Genomic DNA, 25,891 nt, shown 5'->3' on the forward strand with positions numbered 1-25,891 from the left:
TGGCATATGGTTTACATCGTTGTCATGCTCATCAAACCATTCAGTGACCACTCGTGCCCTGTGGACGGGAGCATTGTCATCCTATGGGGGCATAACCATGGTAACCAAAATAATGGCCAGCCCAGCATTTTTATACATGACCCTAAGCATGATGGGATGTTAATTGCTTAATTAACTCACTACACCTGTGTAGATGCACCTGCTTTCAATAAAGTTTGTATTGATCATTTATTCAAGTGTTTCCGTTCTTTTGGCAGTTACCTGCACTTACAAGTGAGGCCATACAGATCAAAACGAGAAACTCACATCATAGAAACTCACATCATAGAAACTCACATCATAGAAACTCACATTATAGAAACTCACATTATAGAAACTCACATTATAGAAACTCACATTATAGAAACTCACATCATAGAAACTCACATTATAGAAACTCACATCATAGAAACTCACATCATAGAAACTCACATTATAGAAACTCACATCATAGAAACTCACATTATAGAAACTCACACCATAGAAACTCACACCATAGAAACTCACATCATAAAAATTCATTGTCAATGAGCCAACTATTGTACTACAAATGTCAAAATCCCTATTAGTTCCTGTGTCATAAAAGTCAAGATGTTGAGTCTTCATTTGTCACTCCACCGGTAAACAACTGTGACGCAAATGTCACTCTGCCTCTGCCTCTGACTAATTGGCTTTTATTTGGCCTTTAGGGCCTCTTTCTCGAACAAAACACATTAGCCACAACTATAGCGACAGCTTGTGGAAGTCACAAGTTAGCATAATCGAATCAATCACTACCTTGTCTTAGTGTCGAGCGACTTGAGCGCACGGTTGGTATTTGATTCCCTTGTTAGCGACAGAGGGGGATTAAGTGTGTAGTTAATCAAAGGGGCATCGGTTAGAGGATAGGATAGCTATTTTCACACTTTCTTTATCTTTCTCTCTCCCTCACTCTTTCTCCCACTCTCTCCCTCCCTCCCTCCCTCGCTTGCTCTCTCTTTCTTTCTCTCTCTCCCTCTTTCTCTCCCTCTTTCTCTCTCCCTCTCTCTCTCTTTTCTCTCTTTCTCTCTCCCTCTCTCTCTCTTTTCTCTCTTTCTCTCTCCCTCTCTCTCTCTTTTCTCTCTTTCTCTCTCTCTCTCCCTCTTTCTCTCTCTCTTCACCACTGTTGTGGTTAGTGAACTGGGTTCTCTTCACCACTGTTGTGGTTAGTGAACTGGGTTCTCTTCACCACTGTTGTGGTTAGTGAGCTGGGTCCTCTTCACCACTGCTGTGGTTAGTGAACTGGGTTCTCTTCACCACTGCTGTGGTTAGTGAACTGGGTTCTCTTCACCACTGCTGTGGTTAGTGAACTGGGTTCTCTTCACCACTGTTGTGGTTAGTGAGCTGGGTTCTCTTCACCACTGTTGTGGTTAGTGAGCTGGGTTCTCTTCACCACTGCTGTGGTTAGTGAACTGGGTTCTCTTCACCACTGTTGTGGTTAGTGAGCTGGGTTCTCTTCACCACTGCTGTGATTAGTGAACTGGGTTCTCTTCACCACTGTTGTGGTTAGTGAGCTGGGTTCTCTTCACCACTGCTGTGGTTAGTGAACTGGGTTCTCTTCACCACTGCTGTGGTTAGTGAGCTGGGTTCTCTTCACCACTGCTGTGGTTAGTGAGCTGGGTTCTCTCTCCCTCACTCTTTCTCCCACTCTCTCCCTCCCTCCCTCCCTCGCTTGCTCTCTCTTTCTTTCTCTCTCTCCCTCTTTCTCTCCCTCTTTCTCTCTCCCTCTCTCTCTCTTTTCTCTCTTTCTCTCTCCCTCTCTCTCTCTTTTCTCTCTTTCTCTCTCCCTCTCTCTCTCTTTTCTCTCTTTCTCTCTCTCTCTCCCTCTTTCTCTCTCTCTTCACCACTGTTGTGGTTAGTGAACTGGGTTCTCTTCACCACTGTTGTGGTTAGTGAACTGGGTTCTCTTCACCACTGTTGTGGTTAGTGAGCTGGGTCCTCTTCACCACTGCTGTGGTTAGTGAACTGGGTTCTCTTCACCACTGCTGTGGTTAGTGAACTGGGTTCTCTTCACCACTGCTGTGGTTAGTGAACTGGGTTCTCTTCACCACTGTTGTGGTTAGTGAGCTGGGTTCTCTTCACCACTGTTGTGGTTAGTGAGCTGGGTTCTCTTCACCACTGCTGTGGTTAGTGAACTGGGTTCTCTTCACCACTGTTGTGGTTAGTGAGCTGGGTTCTCTTCACCACTGCTGTGATTAGTGAACTGGGTTCTCTTCACCACTGTTGTGGTTAGTGAGCTGGGTTCTCTTCACCACTGCTGTGGTTAGTGAACTGGGTTCTCTTCACCACTGCTGTGGTTAGTGAGCTGGGTTCTCTTCACCACTGCTGTGGTTAGTGAGCTGGGTTCTCTTCACCACTGTGTTGTTAGTGAACTGGGTTCTCTTCACCACTGCTGTGGTTAGTGAACTGGGTTCTCTTCACCACTGTTGTGGTTAGTGAACTGGGTTCTCTTCACCACTGTTGTGGTTAGTGAACTGGGTTCTCTTCACCACTGTTGTGGTTAGTGAACTGGGTTCTCTTCACCACTGTTGTGGTTAGTGAACTGGGTTCTCTTCACCACTGTTGTGGTTAGTGAACTGGGTTCTCTTCACCACTGCTGTGGTTAGTGAACTGGGTTCTCTTCACCACTGCTGTGGTTAGTGAGCTGGGTTCTCTTCACCACTGCTGTGGTTAGTGAGCTGGGTTCTCTTCACCACTGCTGTGGTTAGTGAGCTGGGTTCTCTTCACCACTGCTGTGGTTAGTGAGCTGGGTTCTCTTCACCACTGTTGTGGTTAGTGAACTGGGTTCTCTTCACCACTGCTGTGGTTAGTGATCTGGGTTCTCTTCACCACTGCTGTGGTTAGTGATCTGGGTTCTCTTCACCACTGTTGTGGTTAGTGAACTGGGTTCTCTTCACCACTGCTGTGGTTAGTGATCTGGGTTCTCTTCACCACTGTTGTGGTTAGTGAACTGGGTTCTCTTCACCACTGTTGTGGTTAGTGAACTGGGTTCTCTTCACCACTGTTGTGGTTAGTGAACTGGGTTCTCTTCACCACTGTTGTGGTTAGTGAACTGGGTTCTCTTCACCACTGTTGTGGTTAGTGAACTGGGTTCTCTTCACCACTGCTGTGGTTAGTGAACTGGGTTCTCTTCACCACTGTTGTGGTTAGTGAACTGGGTTCTCTTCACCACTGCTGTGGTTAGTGAACTGGGTTCTCTTCACCACTGTTGTGGTTAGTGAGCTGGGTTCTCTTCACCACTGTGTTGTTAGTGAACTGGGTTCTCTTCACCACTGTTGTGGTTAGTGAGCTGGGTTCTCTTCACCACTGCTGTGGTTAGTGAACTGGGTTCTCTTCACCACTGTTGTGGTTAGTGAGCTGGGTTCTCTTCACCACTGTTGTGGTTAGTGAACTGGGTTCTCTTCACCACTGTGTTGTTAGTGAACTGGGTTCTCTTCACCACTGTTGTGGTTAGTGAGCTGGGTTCTCTTCACCACTGCTGTGGTTAGTGAGCTGGGTTCTCTTCACCACTGTTGTGGTTAGTGAGCTGGGTTCTCTTCACCACTGTGTTGTTCCTGTCTTGTCTGTTCAGGGCTGAGAGAACAACATCTTTATTTAACTAGAGAAGTCAGTTAAGAACAAATTCTTATTTACAATGAGTGCCTCCATAAGGCAAAAGGCCTCTTGCGGGGACGGGGGCCTGGGATTAAGAACAATATATATATATATAGGTTAAAACACACATCACAACAAGAGACCCTTCTATACACCCTAGTCTGTTAGACCCTAAACCCTTGTATACACCCTAGTCTGTTAGACCCTAAACCCTTGTATACACCCTAGTCTGTTAGACCCTAAACCCTTCTATACACCCTAGTCTGTTAGACCCTAAACCCCTCTATACACCCTAGTCTGTTAGACCCTAAACCCCTCTATACACCCTAGTCTGTTAGACCCTAAACCCTTCTATACACCCTAGTCCGTTGAACCCTAAAACCTTCTATAGACCCTAGTCTATTCCTGTAGATCTGATTACCGGATTGGATTCCATATCAACACCTGGCCTCTACACCCTAGACCCAGGACTGGATTCCATATCAACACCTAGCCTCTACACTCTAGACCCAGGACTGGATTCCATATCAACACCTAGCCTCTACACCCTAGACCCAGGACTGGATTCCATATCAACACCTAGCCTCTACACCCTAGACCCAGGACTGGATTCCATATCAACACCTAGCCTCTACACTCTAGACCCAGGACTGGATTCCATATCAACACCTAGCCTCTACACCCTAGACCCAGGACTGGATTCCATATCAACACCTAGCCTCTACACCCTAGACCCAGGACTGGATTCCATATCAACACCTAGCCTCTACACTCTAGACCCAGGACTGGATTCCATATCAACACCTAGCCTCTACACTCTAGACCCAGGACTGGATTCCATATCAACACCTAGCCTCTACACTCTAGACCCAGGACTGGATTCCATATCAACACCTAGCCTCTACACTCTAGACCCAGGACTGGATTCCATATCAACACCTAGCCTCTACACCCTAGACCCAGGACTGGATTCCATATCAACACCTAGCCTCTACACCCTAGACCCAGGACTGGATTCCATATCAACACCTAGCCTCTACACTCTAGACCCAGGACTGGATTCCATATCAACACCTAGCCTCTACACTCTAGACCCAGGACTGGATTCCATATCAACACCTAGCCTCTACACTCTAGACCCAGGACTGGATTCCATATCAACACCTAGCCTCTACACCCTAGACCCAGGACTGGATTCCATATCAACACCTAGCCTCTACACCCTAGACCCAGGACTGGATTCCATATCAACACCTAGACTCTACACTCTAGACCCAGGACTGGATTCCATATCAACACCTAGCCTCTACACCCTAGACCCAGGACTGGATTCCATATCAACACCTAGCCTCTACACTCTAGACCCAGGACTGGATTCCATATCAACACCTAGCCTCTACACTCTAGACCCAGGACTGGATTCCATATCAACACCTAGCCTCTACACCCTAGACCCAGGACTGGATTCCATATCAACACCTAGCCTCTACACCCTAGACCCAGGACTGGATTCCATATCAACACCTAGCCTCTACACCCTAGACCCAGGACTGGATTCCATATCAACACCTAGACTCTACACTCTAGACCCAGGACTGGATTCCATATCAACACCTAGCCTCTACACTCTAGACACAGGATTGGATTCCATATCAACACCTAGCCTCTACACTCTAGACCCAGGACTGGATTCCATATCAACACCTAGACTCTACACTCTAGACCCAGGACTGGATTCCATATCAACACCTAGCCTCTACACTCTAGACACAGGATTGGATTCCATATCAACACCTAGCCTCTACACTCTAGACCCAGGACTGGATAGATATAAGCATCTTGGTAGTAGCGTCATCGCTGTGTCTGTGAGGATACGAGGGCTCGCTCACTCTCTTGATGCATATACAGTGAGGGAAAAAAGTATTTGATCCCCTGCTGATTTTGTACGTTTGCCCACTGACAAAGAAATGATCAGTCTATAATTTTAATGGTAGGTATATTTGAACAGTGAGAGACAGAATATCAACAAAAAAATCCAGAAAAACGCATGTCAAAAATGTTATAAATTGATTTGCATTTTAATGAGGGAAATAAGTATTTGACCCCCTCTCAATCAGAAAGATTTCTGGCTCCCAGGTGTCTTTCATACAGGTAACGAGCTGAGATTAGGAGCACACTCTTAAAGGGAGTGCTCCTAATCTCAGTTTCTTACCTGTATAAAAGACACCTGTCCACAGAAGCAATCAATCAATCAGATTCCAAACTCTCCACCATGGCCAAGACCAAAGAGCTCTCCAAGGATGTCAGGGACAAGATTGTAGATCTACACAAGGCTGGAATGGGCTACAAGACCATTGCCAAGCAGCTTGGTGAGAAGGTGACAACAGTTGGTGCGATTATTCGCAAATGGAAGAAACACAAAACAACTGTCAAACTCCCTTGGCCTAGGGCTCCATGCAAGATCTCACCTCGTGGAGTTGCAATGATCATGAGAATGGTGAGGAATCTGCCCAGAACTAAACAGGAGGATCTTGTCAATGATCTCAAGGCAGCTGGGACCATAGTCACCAAGAAAACAATTGGTAACACACTACGCCGTGAAGGACTGAAATCCTGCAGCGCCCGCAAGGTCCCCCTGCTCAAGAAAGCTCATATACATGCCCGTCTGAAGTTTGCCAATGAACATCTGAATGATTCAGATGACAACTGGGTGAACGTGTTGTGGTCAGACGAGACCAAAGTGGAGTTCTTTGGCATCAACTCAACTTGCCGTGTTTGGAGGAGGAGGATTGCTGCCTATGACCCCAAGAAACCATCCCCACCGTCAAACATGGAGCTGGAAACATTATGCTTTGGGGGTGTTTTTCTGCTAAGGGGACAGGACAACTTCACCGCATCAAAGGGACGATGGACGGGGCCATGTACCGTCAAATCTTGGGTGAAAACCTCCTTCCCTCAGCCAGGGTATTGAAAATGGGTCGTGGATGGGTATTCCAGCATGACAATGACCCAAAACACACGGCCAAGGCAACAAAGGAGTGGCTCAAGAAAAAGCACATTAAGGTCCTGGAGTGGCCTAGCCAGTCTCCAGACCTTAATCCCATAGAAAATCTGTGGAGGGAGCTGAAGGTTCGAGTTGCCAAACGTCAGCCTCGAAATCTTAATGACTTGAAGAAGATCTGCAAAGAGGAGTGGGACAAAATCCCTCCTGAGATGTGTGCAAACCTGGTGGCCAACTACAAGAAACATCTGACCTCTGTGATTGCCAACAAGGGTTTTGCCACCAAGTACTAAGTCATGTTTTGCAGAGGGGTCAAATACTTATTTCCCTCATTAAAATGCAAATCAATTTATAACATTTTTGAAATGCGTTTTTCTGGATTTTTTTGTTGATATTCTGTCTCTCACTGTTCAAATAAACATACCATTAAAATTACAGACTGATCATTTCATTGTCAGTGGGCAAACGAACAAAATCAGCAGGGGATCAAATACTTTTTTCCCTCACTGTATCTGGGGTGGCAGGTAGACTAGTGGTTAGAGCGTTGGGCCAGTAACCGAAACGTTGCTGGATCGAATCCCTGAGCTGACAAGGTAAAAATATGTTGTTCTGCCCCTGAACAAGGCAGTTAACACACTGTTCCCCGGTAGGCCGCCATTGTAAATAAGAATTTATTCTTAACTGACTTGCCTAGTTAAATAAAATAAAATATATATATAGAAATGTGGTTATATGCAATGTAGCAGAAACTCTGTAGACCTATTACAAACACCCACCTCACCTAACCCACCTACCTCACCCACCCCACCTCACCTAACCCACCCCACCTACCCCTAACCCACCTACCCCTCACCCACCTCCTCTAACCCACCCACCTCCTCTAACTAACCCACCTAACCTACCCCTAACCCACCTCCTCTAACCCACCCACCTACCCCTAACCCACCTACCCCGAACCCACGCCACCCACCTACCCCTAACCCATCTACCTCTAACCCACCTACCCCTAACCCACCTCACCTACCCCTACCCACCTACCCCTAACCCATCTACCCCTAACCCACCTAACCCACCTCACCTACCCCTAACCCACCTAACCCACCTACCCCTAACCCATCTACCCCCACCCCACCTACCTCACCTACCCCTAACCCATCTACCCCTAACCCACCTCACCTACCCCTAACCCACCCACCTACCCCTAACCCACCTCCTCTAACCCACCCACCTACCCCTAACCCACCTACCCCTAACCCACCTCACCTACCCCTAACCCATCTACCCCTAACCCACCTCACCTACCCCTAACCCACCTACCCCTAACCCACCTCCTCTAACCCACCTACCCCCATCCCACCTACCCCACCTACCCCTAACCCACCTCCTCTAACCCATCTACCCCTAACCCACCTCCTCTAACCCACCTACCCCCATCCCACCTACCCCTAACCCATCTACCCCTAACCCACCTCCTCTAACCCATCTACCCCTAACCCACCCCACCTACCTCTCCTACCCCTAACCCATCTACCCCCACCCCACCTACCTCACCTACCCCTAACCCATCTACCCCTAACCCACCTACCCCTAACCCACCTAACCCACCTACCCCTACCCCTACCTCACCCACCCCTACCTCACCTACCCCTAACCCACCTACCCCTAACCCACCTAACCCACCTAACCCACCTACCCCTACCTCACCTACCCCTAACCCACCTACCCCTACCTCACCTACCCCTACCTCACCTACCCCTAACCCACCTCCTCTAACCCACCTACCCCCATCCCACCTACCCCACCTACCCCTAACCCATCTACCCCTAACCCACCCCATCTACCCCTAACCCACCTCACCTACCCCTAACCCACCTAACCCACCTACCCCTAACCCATCTACCCCCACCCCACCTACCTCACCTACCCCTAACCCATCTACCCCTAACCCACCTACCCCTAACCCATCTACCCCCACCCCACCTACCTCACCTACCCCTAACCCATCTACCCCTAACCCACCTACCCCTAACCCATCTACCCCCACCCCACCTACCTCACCTACCCCTAACCCATCTACCTCTAACCCACCTCACCTACCCCTAACCCACCTCACCTCACCTACCCCTAACCCACCCACCTACCCCTAACCCATCTACCCCCACCCCACCTACCCCACCTACCCCTAACCCACCTCCTCTAACCCACCCACCTACCCCTACCCACCTACCCCTAACCCATCTACCTCTAACCCACCCACCTACCCCTAACCCACCCCACCTACCCCTAACCCACCTCCTCTAACCCACCTCACCTACCCCTAACCCACCTCCTCTAACCCACCCACCTACCCCTACCCACCTACCCCTAACCCATCTACCTCTAACCCACCCATCTACCCCTAACCTACCCCACCTACCCCTACCCACCTACCCCTAACCCATCTACCTCTAACCCACCCACCTACCCCTAACCCACCCCACCTACCCCTAACCCACCTCACCTACCCCTAACCCACCTACCCCTAACCCACCTCCTCTAACCCACCTACCCCCATCCCACCTACCCCACCTACCCCTAACCCATCTACCCCTAACCCACCTCCTCTAACCCACCTACCCCCATCCCACCTACCCCACCTACCCCTAACCCATCTACCCCTAACCCACCTCCTCTAACCCACCTCCTCTAACCCATCTACCCCTAACCCACCCCACCTACCTCTCCTACCCCTAACCCATCTACCCCCACCCCACCTACCTCACCTACCCCTAACCCATCTACCCCTAACCCACCTACCCCTAACCCACCTACCCCTAACCCACCTACCCCTACCCCACCTACCCCTACCTCACCTACCCCTAACCCACCTACCCCTAACCCACCTAACCCACCTACCCCTACCTCACCTACCCCTAACCCACCTACCCCTACCTCACCTACCCCTACCTCACCTACCCCTAACCCACCTCCTCTAACCCACCTACCCCCATCCCACCTACCCCACCTACCCCTAACCCATCTACCCCTAACCCACCCCACCTACCCCTAACCCACCTACCCCTAACCCACCCCACCTACCCCTCACCTACCTCACCTACCCCTAACCCACCTACCCCTAACCCACCTACCCCTAACCCACCTACCCCTAACCCACCCCACCTACCCCTAACCCACCCCACCTACCTCACCTACCCCTAACCCACCTACCCCTAACCCACCTACCCCTAACCCACCTACCCCTAACCCACCTACCCCTAACCCACCCCACCTACCCCTAACCCACCTACCCCTAACCCACCTACCCCTAACCCACCTAACCCACCTACCTCACCTACCCCTAACCCACCACCCCTAACCCACCTACCTCTAACCCACCTACCCCTAACCCACCTCACCTACCCAAGCCTCTCAGATCTGCCAAGTGGAGTGAGTGAGGGCAGCAGGGAAGGGTGCAACGTGTTGGAATGGAACACATCCTAAAAAGTCATCTCCCTCTCTCCTCTCCAGGCAAACAGACGTGTCCTCCGGAGAAGTTTGGCTGCGGCGGCTCCACCAACAAGTGTGTCTCGTTGTCGTGGCGATGCGATGGCGAGCGGGACTGCGAGAACGGGGCGGACGAGGAGGACTGCGCCGCCGGTGAGTGTGATGGGCAGCTGTCAATCAAAGGCCATAGAAACCACCCATTGGCTGAGACAGGTGTCCTTAATTTGTGGATGGGCAATAGTCCCGCCCACTGACTGCACTGGATTTTAACTGGACACTATGGTGAGAAAAGAAGGGGTGTGTTTCTTCTCAGTGACCTTTAACCCTTGAACCACTAAGCTGTAGTAGTACCACTGTTTGTGTCAGTCTTTTGCCTCCCTAGCTTTTGTATTCACACCTTTTTGGAATGGCAACGGCTGTTACCCTAGTCATAGCATTGTGTTTGAACACACGTCCCAGGTTAGGGTTTTACGGAGCTTTGAATAAGCCCACTACTGTGTGACATGCCATGAGTGGGCGGAGTCAAAGGAACCAATAGAACGGATTATTTGGATCAAAGTTCCCCCGTTTCATCCATTTTGGGGCATTTTGGGGTTTCTTTTCTCTGTATCTTCTGACGACGGAAGACACGACGGCTCAGTGTGCAGCAATCCCAAATTACACCCCGTTGCCTAGTGCACTACTTTTGGCCAGAGCCTGTCAAAAGTAGTGCACTATGTAGGGAATAGGGTGCCGTTTGAGACTCCAATGAATAAGTCAGCTCTGCTGAGAAAATACATTGGCTTTGATGCCAAATCAAAGGTTGCAATTCAATATCAAATGTATGAATCAGTGTAGAATTTGCCGGAAGCTTTGGTGTCTACCATGACTTATCGCAACCATAGCGATAGCAAGAGTCTCCAACTCAACCCAATCCAGCCTTGCATGATGCAAGCATCAATCCATCAACCATGGATGATGGCATCACCCTCCCCTCTACCCAATCACGCGTCACTGTGGTGCCTCTCTGCACACTCTCTCACACACACACACACACACACACACAAACACACACGACCTGATACACACACACACACACACACACACACACACACACACACACACACACACACACACACACACACACACACACACACCGCTGTGACTACACTCCTGCCCTACTTTACAAGGCAGCATGAAGACTCAGCTTCACATTTTCTCTCCCTCCCTCCCTCCTCCTCCTCCCTCCCTCCCTCCCTCCCTCCCTCCTCTCTCCCTCCCTCCCTCCTCCTCCCTCCCTCCCTCCTCCTCTCTCCCTCCCTCCCTCCCTCCCTCCTCCTCTCTCCCTCCCTCCCTCCTCCTCCCTCCCTCCCTCCTCCTCCCTCCCTCCCTCCCTCCTCCTCTCTCCCTCCCTCGTCTCTCCCGCACGTCGGGAGAAATTGATTGTAGCGACAGTACCGCAGGAGACTGGATGTTTGGAGCTCCACCGTGGCACGTGTGCAGGAAGCTACACTGGGAGAAACCCTGTATTATTTCCCTCAGATGGGGGGGAGAGCAGAGTGAGGGTGAAAAGATGCTGTGTGTTTTCCTACTATCATTTGGGTCCCAGAGTTTGTTTCTGTGTATGTGGCTTCATTTCACTTCTTCACCGCAATCGCTTGATTTGTATTTCCTCAGAAAGCCCACAGTCCTATTTCCACCGTCTGTATTGGAAATCAAATACAACTATCTACTCCTCCCAGATATGGTCTGTGAGCCTGCGTTTACTACAGCGCTGCAGAGCTAAGGGACAATTACAAAATACAAAACCAGGCCTGGGTTCAAATACTATTTGAAATCTTTCCATTTTGAAATAATTTTTCGTGTTTTCTTTAGCCTGCTTATAGTCCCAGATGGGAAAGGTTGGTTTTTTCTAACGTCTATTCTTAGTGGTCTCATTGCGCCAGGCAAACTCAATCATGCTCAGCTTAAGTTTATTTTTAAATGATTTGAAATAGTATATGATTAAAGTGTTTTTTGAACCAAGGTGTAAAATACATCTATGCCACTCTGCCCGTAACACTCCTATGGTTAAAGGAGCTGAAGTCCAAAGTCTGTGTCAAAGTGGCAAAGATCTAATACCTTCTTGTCCTGAACAAAAAGAGAAACGCAACATGCAACAATTTCTAAGATTTTACTGAGTTACAGTTCATATAATGAAATCAGTCAATTTAAATAAATAAATGAGGCTCTAATCTATGGATTTCACATGACTGTTGGTCACAGATACCTTTAAAAAAAAAAAGTAGGTGCGTAGCTTTGAAAACAGTCCGTATCTGGTGTGACCACCATTTGCCTCATGCAGCGCGACACATCTCATTCACATAGAGTTGATCAGGCTGTTGATTGTGGCCTGTGGAATGTTGTCCCGCTCCTCTTCAATGGCTGTGCGAAGTTGCTAGATATTGGCGGGATCTGAAACACGCTGTCGTACACAACGATCCAGAGCATCCCAAACATACTGAATGGGTGACATGTCTGGTGAGTATGCAGGCCATGGAGGAACTGGGACATGTACAAATCCTTGCCACGTAGGGCCGTGCATTATCACGCTGAAACATGAGGTGATGGTGGTGGATGAATGGCACGACAATGGACCTCAGGATCTAGTCCTGGTACCTCTGTGCATTCAAATAGCCATTGATAAAATGCAATTGTGTTCGTTGTCCGTAGCTTATGCCTGCCCATACCATAAACCCACCGCCACCATGGGGCACTCTGTTCACAACGTTGACATCAGCAAACCGCTCGCCCACACGACGCCATGCATGTGCTCTGCGGATGTAAGGCCGGTTGGACGTACAGCCAAATGCTCTAAAATGACATTGGAGGTGGATTATGGTAGAGAAATGAACATTCAATGCTCTGGCAAACCTTCAGACATCTGTGGCATTGTGTTGTGTGACAAAACTGCACATTTTACAGTGGCCTTTTATTGTCCCCAGCACAAGGTGCACCTGTGTAATGATAATGTGGTGGATGGATTATCTTGGCAAAGGAGAATTGTTCACTAAAAGGGATGTAAAAAAAAATGGTGTGCAAAATTTGTGAGAAATAAGCTTTTTGTGCATAGGTAACATTTTTGGGATATTTTATTTCAGCTTGTGACACATTGGACAAACACTTTACATGTTGTGTTTATATTTTTGCTCAGTGTAGCTTGTCAGGTTTTTCAGCCGTAGTCAGTCGGGTCCATAGACAGCCTCTCTATCCTGTCTGCCCGGGTCCATAGACATCCTCTCTATCCTGTCTGCCCGGGTCCATAGACAGCCTCTCTATCCTGTCTGCCCGGGTCCATAGACAGCCTCTCTATCCTGTCTGCCCGGGTCCATAGACAGCCTCTCTATCCTGTCTGCCCGGGTCCATAGACAGCCTCTCTATCCTGTCTGCCCGGGTCCATAGACAGCCTCTCTATCCTGTCTGCCCGGGTCCATAGACAGCCTCTCTATCCTGTCTGCCCGGGTCCATAGACAGCCTCTCTATCCTGTCTGCCCGGGTCCATAGACAGCCTCTCTATCCTGTCTGCCCGGGTCCATAGAGCCTCTCTATCCTGTCAGCCCGGGTCCATAGACAGCCTCTCTATCCTGTCAGCCCAGGTCCATAGACAGCCTCTCTATCCTGTCTGCCCGGGTCCATAGAGAGTCTCTATCCTGTCTGCCCAGGTCCATAGAGAGTCTCTATCCTGTCTGCCCGGGTCCATAGAGCCTCTCTATCCTGTCTGCCCGGGTCCATAGAGCCTCTCTATCCTGTCTGCCCGGGACCATAGAGTCTCTCTATCCTGTCTGCCCGGGTCCATAGAGCCTCTCTATCCTGTCTGCCCAGGTCCATAGAGAGTCTCTATCCTGTCTGCCCGGGTCCATAGAGAGTCTCTATCCTGTCTGCCCGGGTCCATAGAGCCTCTCTATCCTGTCAGCCCAGGTCCTGCACTAATCCCTTTCTCATTCTGATTTCTCCATTGACCCCTTCAGACTGCCTCTCCTGGTGAGTTCAGGCCAGGGCCCCTGGCATCCATATTAGGAAGTCCCCTAGAGCTGAAACACTGCTGGGCTTGTAGAGTATATAGTAAGGCATCCATATTAGGAAGTCCCCTAGAGCTGAAACACTGCTGGGCTTGTAGAGTATAAAGTAAGGCATCCATATTAGGAAGTCTCCTAGAGCTGAAACACTGCTGGGCTTGTAGAGTATAAAGTAAGGCATCCATATTAGGAAGTCCCCTAGAGCTGAAACACTGCTGGGCTTGTAGCGTATAAAGTAAGGTGTCCAAATTAGGAAATGAACCTCTGTTGTCAAAACTCCCGCAGTTCAGACAAAAGTCCCTCTGTCGTTGCAGTCAAATTTTTGTCTGAGGGCTTAGTGAGTGAGGTGACTTCAGAATATGGATGCTGTAATATTTGGATTGGGAGTTATGTTGGTCGGGTTACATAATGCTAGATCTGATATTTAAGAAAACGTTTTTTACCGTGACTGCAGTGGTATAATACTGTAGTATAATACCGTGCTTCAACACGTGCATTGCTTGCTGTTTGGGGTTTTAGGTTGGGTTTCTGTACAGCACTTTGAGATATCAGCTGATGTAAGAATGGCTTTATAAATAAATTTGATTTGATTTAGTACCCTGAATTCTCCTGAACAATTGACCAGTCTGAAGAAAAACTCTGAGCTTGTATAGCCGACAATAAAAAGCTGGTGTACTTCCAGTGTCGATCTGGCCACATGTTCAGGAAAACGTTGTCTCTAAATACTACAGTACCGTAGCTTATAAAGCCTGATGATGTAGAGATGAGGATGCCACCACCACAGTGGCGGTGGATGATAATTGATTTCCTGGCGGAATCGGTCGTGGACACGGCGGTGTTCTGCAGCTCTAATTATTTACGGCCTGGGGACCTTCGATCTTTCATTTCTCCTATGTGTGTGTGTGTGGTGTGTGTGTGTGTGTGTGTGTGTGTGTGTGTGTGTGTGTGTGTGTGTGTGTGTGTGTGTGTGTGTGTGTGCCTGGAGGGATGCTGGGTGGACGGAATTACCACCCAGCAATCATAGAGAATGATAGAGGAGTCATCTTTGTATCTGTCCCATTGTGGTGTCTGTGAGTGCACAGGCATCGCCATTGAGGCCATCTCCATTCTGAAGTAATCCATTTTCTTTTTCTACTGTTTCCATGAGTTGGTAAACAAACACACAGAAAGGGTGCATACTGCCACCTGGAGTGTGTTGTCTGAACAGGTATAAAGTCAAAGTTGTCAATTTACTGCCACCTACAGTTACGGTATGTTTGCTGAAAAGTATAATTCACCGGCTGATCCCTCCTGATGACCTGGATGGAATTATGTGATCCTGTCTTTAACCAATAGGATGTCCCACCCAGTTGACTACTTCAAAATGGTGAAAGTCCTCAATGGCACTGTTCATGTTAAAACAGGCTTTCGAGTACTAGAGTCCTCTATCATTCTCTATGGTCACATCTGTTATGCAGCCCGTCTGACTGTCGATACATTTTGAGTTGAATTAGAATGAATTCGGTTGACTCACCATTCAGAGAGGTGGATGCAGGCTATACTTCTAAGAAGCCGTAACACAGTGTCTGTGTGTTGGTATTCACCAGGTAGAAGGTGCATTAAGATAAAATGACAATGACTGGCACCTAATAATACAGTACATGTCATCTCTCTAAGCAACCATCTAAACTGTGATATATTCAATACGACAATAATACATGTCTGTCTTTTACACTTACACTTACACTTACACACACACACACACACACACACACACACACACACACACACACACACACACACACACACACACACACACACACACACACACACACACACACACACACACACACACACACATATAAATATACACACACACACACACACTTATATATATATATATATACACACACACACATATATACACACACACACACACACACACACTTATATATATATATATATATATACACACACACACACTTATATATATATATACATACATACACACACACACACACACACACACATATATAAATATACACACACACACACACACACACACACACACACACACACACACACACACACACACACACACACACACACACACACACATATATATATATACGCACACACTTACCACAATGTTTCCTCCTGGTTCCTGGCTGTTCACTGTTACATACATCCATCTGGTTCTTCTTATTCTCAGTATTCATGTCCTCTACACACAATATCATCAAATCTTGATTTACTCCGACAAGTGACAGGGTGACACTGACAAACAGATCAATAAAATTGAAGCTGTCCCTATGGTGATGGTGTGAATAGGAGCCTCTTTTGAATGATTTGAGGTGTTTCTGTATAGACAGGAGTAGGTTAATTAGGCTATACAATTAGGGCAATTTAATTCAATTTACTGAGCTAAGCTTCCACTAGCCTTATGGATGCTCCTGTTTGTAGAGACAGAAATAGCCCAAACAGGCTCTGGGACATTCATACAACCAGTAGGCCTCGGCTACATTAAAAAAAGGTTCAAAAGAATTCATCTGATGCAACAGATCCGAATGTTTAGCTTAAAATCTTCATACACTATTTCTTAACGTTATTAGTGCATTTGGTGGACACGGAAAGAATGTTGATAACCAATAGAACATGAGAGAAATAGGCTACTGTTTATTTATTTATTTTTTAACCTTTATTTAACTAGGCAAGTCAGTTAAGAACAAATTCTTATTTACAATGACGGTCTACTGAATTCAATGGCATATAGAAGTCTTTATAAAATAATGGCCTTGACAGATATGGGTCGGATTTTGCATAGGCTACTTTGAAGCAAGATGAAACATCGATCATAATATGTAGTAAAATGTTCAGGTTTCAAACAATTAAGAAGCTAAATGTTTTTTTAAATGCATACGCATCCAGCTCATTGCAAAGTGGTGTGTCACGCGCTGATGAAGCCTGTCGTCCGGTGACTTTGAATGAGAAGCTTCAATTACTAGTTTAGAAATAAAAAGAAACTCAGCAACAAAAGAAACGTCCTCTCACTGTCAACTGCGTTTATTTTCAGCAAACTTAACATGTGTAAATATTTGTATGAACATAACAAGATTCAACAACTGAGACATAAACTGAACAAGTTCCACAGACATGTGACTAACAGAAATGGAATAATGTGTCCCTGAACAAAGGAGGGGTCAAAATCAAAAGTAACAGTCAGTATCTGGTGTGGCCACCAGCTGCATTAAGTACTGCAGTGCATCTCCTCCTCATGGACTGCACCAGATTTGCCAGTTCTTGCTGTGAGATGTTACCCCACTCTTCCACCAAGGCACCTGCAAGTTCACAGACATGTCTGGGGGGAATGGCCCTAGCCCTCACCCTCCGATCCAACAGGTCCCAGACGTGCTCGATGGGATTGAGATCCGGGCTCTTCGCTGGCTATGGCAGATCACTGATATTCCTGTCTTGCAGGAAATCACGCACAGAACGAGCAGTATGGCTGGTGGCATTGTCATGCTGGAGGGTCATATCAGGATGAGCTTGCAGGAAGGGTACCACATGAGGAAGGAGGATGTCTTCCCTGTAACGCATAGCGTTGAGATTGCCTGCAATGACAACAAGCTCAGTCCGATGATGCTGTGACACACCGCCCCAGACCATGGACCCTCCACCTCCAAATCAACCCCGCTCCAGAGTACAGGCCTCGGTGTAACGCTCATTCCTTCGACGATAAACGCGAATCCGACCATCACCCCTGGTGAGACAAAACTGCGACTCGTCAGTGAAGAGCACTTTTTGCCAGTCCTGTCTGGTCCAGCGACGGTGGGTTTGTGCCCATAGGTGACGCTGTTGCCGGTGGTGTCTGATGAGGACCTGCCTTACAACAGGCCTACAAGCCCTCAGTCCAGCCTCTCTCAGCCTATTGCGGACAGTCTGAGCGCTGATGGAGGGATTGTGCGTTCCTGGTGTAACTCGGGCAGTTGTTGTTGCCATCCTGTACCTGTCCTGCAGGTGTGATATTCTGATGTACCGATCCTGTGCAGGTGTTGTTACACGTGGTCTGCCACTGCAAGGATGATCAGCTGTCTGTCCTGTCTCCCTGTAGCACTGTCTTAGGCGTCTCACAGTACGGACATTGCAATTTATTGCCCTGGCCACATCTGCAGTCCTCATGCCTTCTTGCAGCATGCCTAAGGCACGTTCACGCAGATGAGCAGTGACCCTGGGCATCTTTCTTTTGGTGTGTTTCAGAGTCAGTAGAAAGGCCTCTTTAGTGTCCTACGTTTTTCATAACTGTGACCTTAATTGCCTACCGTCTGTAAGCTGTTAGTGTCTTAATGACCGTTCCACAGGTGCATGTTCATTAATTGTTTATGGCTCATTGAACAAGCATGGGAAACAGTGTTTAAACCCTTTACAATGAAGATCTGTGAAGTTATTTGGAGTTTTATGAATTATCTTTGAAAGACAGGGTCTTGAAAAAGGGACGTTTCTTTTTTTGCTGAGTTTAGTAGCTCTTTTTAATCGTGGCCCAAAAAGTATTTTTAACACAGGCGTGCATTTAGAAATTGTTGCGCAATGATTGGGTTTATAAAAGCGCTGTCTGACAAATTTCCAGCTTAAAGGCTCTGTATCTGTTTGCTGTTTGTTTACATTTGGCGCGTGTATATTCATTATGTATCTTATTTATCACACGCGCCAAATGTAATTTTCAAAAAGTATGCAAATTAACGCATAGACCGATAAGCATGACCGGTCAAATGTTTTTACATTAACTGGTATTTCCATTTGTAAATAGGCTAAAAAGCATTATTTCGCAATGTTTCGTTTTTTTATCCCGGACAATTGGCTGGTGTCAATTTTCTAAATAAAATTAGGGCCAAAAGCCGGCTATTACCAGCTAACGGAAACCTGGACCCTAGAGACTGTTGTGCTCCCTCTTGGAAACTGTCCTTGGAAACATAACTCTCGCCACTCCATTCAGGCAGCTTAAGCAAGTAAATTGCGGCGAGGCGTTTTGCTAATTGAGCCATCCACAAGTAAAATGATTCACATAATTGAATCCTGCCCTCCACATCTCTCTCTGTCTCCTCTCTCTCTCTCTCTCTCTCTCTCTCTCTCTCTCTCTCTCTCTCTCTCTCTCTCTCTCTCTCTCTCTCTCTCTCTCTCTCTCTCTCTCTCTCTCTACCTTTCTCTACCTTTCTCTCTTTCTCTACCTTTCTCTCTCTCTCTATCTTTCTCTACCTTTCTCTCTTTCTCTACCTTTCTCTCTTTCTCTACCTTTCTCTCTCTCTGCCCCTTTCTCTCTCTCTCTCTCTCCCCACTATGCTTCTCTCTCTCTCTCTCTCTCTCTGCCCCTCTCTCTCTCTGCATCCTTTCTCTTTCTCTCCCCCTCTCTCTGCATCTCTCTCTCCCCACTATGCTTCTCCCTTTCTCTGCCTCCCTCTCTCCCTGTCTCTGCCCCCATCATTCTCTCTCTGCCTCCCTCTCCCTCTCTCTGCCTCCCTCTCCCTCTCTCTGCCTCCTCTCTCTCTCGCACTCTCTCTCGCTGTCTCTCTCTCTCGCTCTCTCTCTCTCGTTCTCTCTCTGCCGCTCTCTCTCTCTCTGCCTCCTCTCTCTCTCTCTGCCTCCTCGTTCTCGCTCTCGCTCTGCCTCTCTCTCTCGCTCTGCCTCTCTCTCTCGCTCTGCCTCTCTCTCTCTCGCTCTCTCTCTCTCTCTCTCTCTCTCTCTCTCTCTCTCTCTCTCTCTCTCTCTCTCTCTCTCTCTCTCTCTCTCTCTCTCTCTCTCTCTCTCTCTCTCTCTCTCTCTCTCTCTCTCTCTCTCTCTCTCTCTCTATCTGCCTCTCTCTCTCTTGCTGTCTCTGCCCCTCCTCTCTCTCTATGCCTCCCTTTCTCTCTCTGCCTCCATCCCCCTCTCTCTCTTGTTCTCTCTTGTTCTCTCTCGTTCTCACTTTTTCTTTCTCTCCCTCCCTCTCCCCCTCTCTCTGCCTCTCTCTCCCCACTATGCCTCCCTCTCTCTCCGCCTCCCTCTCTCTCTCTCTGCCTCCCTCTCGTTCTCTCTCTCGCTCTCTCTCTCTTTCTCGCTTTGCCTCCCCCTCCCTCTCCCCCTCTCTCTGCCTCCCTCTCCCCACTATGCCTCCCTCTCTCTCTCTGCCTCCCTCTCTCGCTCTCTGCCTCACTCTCTATCTCTCTCTGTCTCCCTCTCTCTTCCTAGCTCTCTCTCTCTGTGAATAGCACACACAGGCTCTGAGGTCTTCTCAGCAGGAAGGAGCACGCCTGTCTCATGGGATCTCTGGGTACTAGACAAAATAATGTTAAGGACTTCTCCTCCCTACAAGTGTGTGTTTTCTGTGAGTGTGAGCGTGTGTGTTCACGTGTGTGTGTGTATGTATTTGTGTCTACTTTCTGCGTTTTAAAGTTGCTTAGAAAGTGACAGATGTAGTATGACTCCAATGTGCTTCCTTCCTATGGTAAACTCAAACTGGCAAATATGCATGTGTCTGTGACTATGTGTATTCGTTTGCATTTGTGTACAGCCTTTATGCACTTTTTAAGTTAGTTAGATCGTTCCAAATGCTGTATGACTCCACTGTGCTCCCTTATTGAAATGTAACTGGCACATATGCATGTGTCTGTCTGTATGTATCTGTTTGTGTGTTCACTGCAGGTTATACAATTTTAACCAGCTACGATGTGTCCAGACACACTTACGAGTCCAATATGTCCCGCTGGTGAAATTGAACCGGCAGGCTCCCATGTCCCGCTGGTGAAATTGAGCCGCCAGGCGCCCATGTCCCGCTGTTGAAATTGAACCGGCAGTCTCCCATGTCCCGCTGGTGAAATTGAACCGGCAGGCTCCCATGTCCTGCTGGTGAAGCCCCTAGAACAAAAGATCAGTTCAGTTTAAAAAGATCCCAGTATGTCTGGTATAGAACAGAAGAACAAACAATGTTATCCTATAGGAGAGCCTTTTCCTTTTTATTCTGATAATGATGAGAATGATGGCTGGGTTGTCTTTTAGGTACTATGCTTTCTTTAATCTCAACTGTCCTGTTTACTTCTACCATTGTCCCACATCTGTATGTACAGTGCATTCGGAAAACATTCAGAACCCTTGACTTTTTTCCATTTTTGGTTACGTTACAGCCTTATTCTAAAATTTATTAAATTGTATTTTTTTCGTCATCAATATATACACATATTGACAAAGCAAAAACAGGTTTTTAGAAATGTTGCAAATGTATTACAAATATAAAACGGACATTTATCATTTACATAAGTATTCAGACCCTTTCCTCAGTATTCAGACCCTTTCCTCAGTATTCAGACCCTTTCCTCAGTATTCAGACCCTTTCCTCAGTATTCAGACCCTTTCCTCAGTATTCAGACCCTTTCCTCAGTATTCAGACCCTTTCCTCAGTATTCAGACCCTTTCCTCAGCACTTTGTTGAAGCACCTTTGGCAGCGATTACAGCCACAAGTCTTCTTGGGTATGACGCTACAAGCTTGGCACACCTGTATTTTGGGAGTTTCTCCCATTCTTCTCTGCCAATCCTTTCAAGCTCTGTCAGGTTGGGTGGGGAGCTATTCTATTTTCAGGTCTCTCCAGAGATGTTCGATCGGGTTGAAGTCCGGGCTCTGGCTGGACCACTCAAGGACATTCAGAGATTTTTCCCAAAGCCACACCTGTGTTGTCTTGGCTGTGTGCTTAGGGTCGTTTGCCTGTTGGAAGGTGAACCTTCACCCCAGTTTGAGGTCCTGAGTGCTCTGGAGCAGGTTTTCATCAAGGTTCTCTCTGTACTTTGCTCCGTTCATCTTTCCCTCGATCCTGACTAGTCTTCTAGTCCCTGCTGCTGAAAAACACCCCCACAGCATGATGCTGCCGCCATCATGCTTCACCATAGGAATGGTGCCAGGTTTCCTTCAGATGTGATGCTTGGCATTCAGGCTAAAGAGTTCAATCTTGCTTTCATCAGATCAGAGAATTTTGTTTCTCATAGTCTGAGAGTCCTTTAGCTGCCTTTTGGCTGGGCTGTCATGTGCCTTTTACTGAGGAGTGGCTTCCGTCTGGCCACTCTACCATAAAGTCCTGCAGGAATGCAGGAATGGTTGTCCTTCTGGAAGGTTTTCCCATCTCCACAGAGGAACTCTAGAGCTCTGTCAGAGTGACCATCGGGTTCTTGGTCACCTCCCTGACCAAGGCCCTTCTCCCCCGATTGCTCAGTTTGGCCAGGCGGCCAGCTCTAGGAAGTGTCTTGGTGGTTCCAAACTTCTTCCATTTAAGAATGATGGAGGCCACTGTCTTCTTGGGGACCTTCAATGCTGCAGAAATATTTTGGTACCCTTCCCCAGATCTGTGCCTCAACAAAATCCCGTCACAGAGCTCTATGAACAATTCCTTTGACCTATTTTCTTCGTTTTTGCTCAGACATGCACTGTTGCAAGGAAAAAGCCATATCTGTCTGGCCATTAAAAATAATAAAAATGGGCAAAAGAACACAGACACTGGACAGAGGTTGACGTTGAGACTGGTGTTTTGCGGGTACTATTTAATGAAGCTGCCAGTTGAGGACTTGTGAGGCGTCTGTTTCTCAAACTAGACACTCTAATGTACTTGTCCCCTTGCTCAGTTGTGCACAGGGGCCTCCCACTCCTCTTTCTATTTTGGTTAGAGCCAGTTTGCTCTGTTCTGTGAAGGGAGTAGTACACAGCGTTGTACGAGATCTTCAGTTTCTTGGCAATTTCTCACATGGAATAGCCTTCATTTCTCAGAACAAGAATAGACTGACGAGTTTCAGAAGAAAGGTCTTTGTTTCTGGCCATTTTGATCCTGTAATTGAACCCACAAATGCTGATGCTCCAGATACTCAACTAGTCTAAATAAGGCCAGTTTTATTGCTTCTTTAATCAGAACAACAGTTTTCAGCTGTGCTAACATAATTGCAAAAGGGTTTTCTAATGATCAATTAGCCTTTTAAAATGATAAACTTAGATTAGCTAACACAACGTGCCATTGGAACACAGGAGTGATGGTTGCTGATAATGGGCCTCTGTACGCCTATGTAGATATTCCATAAAAAATCTGCCGTTTCCAGCTACAATACAAGTAATTTACAACATTAACAATGTCCACTGTATTTCTGATCGATTTGATGTTATTTTAATGAACAAAAAATTATCTTTTCTTTCAAAAACAAGGACATTTCTATGTGACTCCAAACTTTTGAATGGTAGTGTATGTAAATAAGGTATTTCTGTTTTTCTTTTTAATAAATTACCACACATTTCTAAAAATCTGTTTTCGCTTTGTCATTATGGGTTATTGTGTGTAGTAGTTAGAGGAAAAATTATAATTTAATCAATTTTAGAAAATGGCTGTTACTTAATAAAATGCAGAAGAAGTCAGAAGAGTTATTTTAGCCAACCCTTCTGACTGTACTGTAGGAGTTAGTTTAACCCTTCTGACTGTACTGTAGGAGTTCGTTTAACCCTTCTGACTGTACTGTAGGAGTTCGTTTAACCCTTCTGAATGCACTGTAAGAGTTAGTTTAACCCTTCTGACTGTACTGTAGGAGTTAGTTTAGTCAACCCTTCTGACTGTACTGTAGGAGTTAGTTTAACCCTTCTGACTGCACTGTAGGAGTTAGTTTAGTCAACCCTTCTGACTGTACTGTAGGAGTTAGTTTAACCCTTCTGACTGTACTGTAGGAGTTAGTTTAACCCTTCTGAATGCACTGTAGGAGTTAGTTTAACCCTTCTGACTGTACTGTAGGAGTTAGTTTAACCCTTCTGACTGCACTGTAGGAGTTAGTTTAACCCTTCTGACTGCACTGTAGGAGTTAGTTTAACCCTTCTGACTGCACTGTAGGAGTTAGTTTAACCCTTCTGAATGCACTGTAGGAGTTAGTTTAACCCTTCTGACTGTACTGTAGGAGTTAGTTTAACCCTTCTCACTGTACTGTAGGAGTTAGTTTAACCCTTCTGAATGTAGTGTAGGAGTTAGTTTAGCCAACCCTTCTGAATGCACTGTAGGAGGTAGTTTGCCAACCCTTCTGACTGTACTGCAGGAGTTAGTTTAACCCTTCTGACTGTACTGTAGGAGTTAGTTTAACCCTTCTGACTGTACTGTAGGAGTTAGTTTAACCCTTCTGACTGTACTCTAGGAGTTAGTTTAACCCTTCTGACTGTACTCTAGGAGTTTGTTTAGCCAACCCTTCTGAATGCACTGGAGGAGTTAGTTTAGCCAACCCTTCTGAATGTAGTGTAGGAGTTAGTTTAGACAACCCTTCTGACTGCAGTGTAGGAGTTAGTTTAGACAACCCTTCTGACTGCAGTGTAGGAGTTAGTTTAGCCAACCCTTCTGACTGTACTGTAGGAGTTAGTTTAGCCAACCCTTCTGAATGTAGTGTAGGAGTTAGTTTAGCCAACCCTTCTGACTGCACTGTAGGTGTTAGTTTAGCCAACCCTTCTGAATGCACTGTAGGAGTTAGTTTAGCCAACCCTTCTGACTGTACTGTAGGAGTTAGTTTACCACTTCTGACTGTACTGTAGGAGTTAGTTTAACCCTTCTGACTACAGTTGCAAAACTTTCCTAAAATTCCCAGGTTTTCCAGAACTCATGTTTGGAGGATTCCCGGATTTCCTGCTTATTCCATCCATTTACCAGGAATTTCTTAACCAGTATTTCTAGAAAACCAGGGAATTTTGGGAATATTACCAGAATTGTTGCAACCCTAAATGTACTGTATGTACAGATGTAGGATCTTAATTTGATCACACTATTGATGCAGGATTAAAAGCAAACTTGTAGTGAATTTGAGGTTTAAAAAGGCTTCTAAGGTTTGTCATTTCCACTTTAACATTTCAGGCTTGATTTGCCCTAACAAAACATTTATCAATCTATAATTTAGTGTATGGCATGACAATGTTAGTCACAAGGAGTTTGCTTGCTAGACTAGTGCACATACAATACAGATCTGGGATCAGACGATAGCGTGATTCATACTTCAGCATCCCTTCTCCCCGATAATCCTGGCTAGATAAGTGTAGTCTTCATAACTGTCTGGCTACACCATGAACCATAACTCTCCTCTTTTTCTCTCTCCTCTATCTCGCCCTTCGTCCTTCATAGTCCTAGTTGTACGTGTGGTCATAATACTGACATCACTATGGAAGAAAAAGTTCCTCTCTTCCTCTCTCTATCATCTCTCCCTCCGTTGTCATCTCTCCCTCCGTTGTCATCTCTCCCTCTCTCTATCATCTCTCCCTCCATTGTCATCTCTCCCTCTCTCTATCATCTCTCCCTCCATTGTCATCTCTCCCTCTCTCTATCATCTCTCCCTCCGTTGTCATCTCTCCCTCTCTCTATCATCTCTCCCTCCGTTGTCATCTCTCCCTCCGTTGTCATCTCTCCCTCCGTTGTCATCTCTCCCTCTCTCTATCATCTCTCCCTCCGTTGTCATCTCTCCCTCTCTCTATCATCTCTCCCTCCATTGTCATCTCTCCCTCCGTTGTCATCTCTCCCTCCGTTGTCATCTCTCCCTCTCTCTATCATCTCTCCCTCCGTTGTCATCTCTCCCTCTCTCTATCATCTCTCCCTCCGTTGTCATCTCTCCCTCTCTCTATCATCTCTCCCTCCGTTGTCATCTCTCCCCTGTGGATGAGTGTGCTGCTTCCTGCTCCCCGTTATCGGCCAGTATTCTCTTTGTTCTGTAAATGTGTCTATGGCATTAGTAGAA

At 46.9% G+C, this 25,891-nt stretch overlaps 1 protein-coding gene across 1 annotated transcript in view; it reads left to right on the plus strand.

The window, feature by feature from the left end:
* The window catches only part of LOC139559702 (low-density lipoprotein receptor-related protein 8-like), a 169,627-nt gene that overhangs the window by 88,066 nt on the left and 55,670 nt on the right, over window positions 1-25,891 (plus strand). The window contains exon 4 of the mRNA XM_071375922.1: window positions 10,160-10,288. Coding sequence (XP_071232023.1) covers window positions 10,160-10,288 — 129 coding nt within the window. The remainder of the gene's footprint in view (window positions 1-10,159; window positions 10,289-25,891) is intronic.

This window comes from Salvelinus alpinus, chromosome 30, assembly GCF_045679555.1.
Source record: "Salvelinus alpinus chromosome 30, SLU_Salpinus.1, whole genome shotgun sequence".
Lineage (NCBI taxonomy): Eukaryota > Metazoa > Chordata > Actinopteri > Salmoniformes > Salmonidae > Salvelinus > Salvelinus alpinus.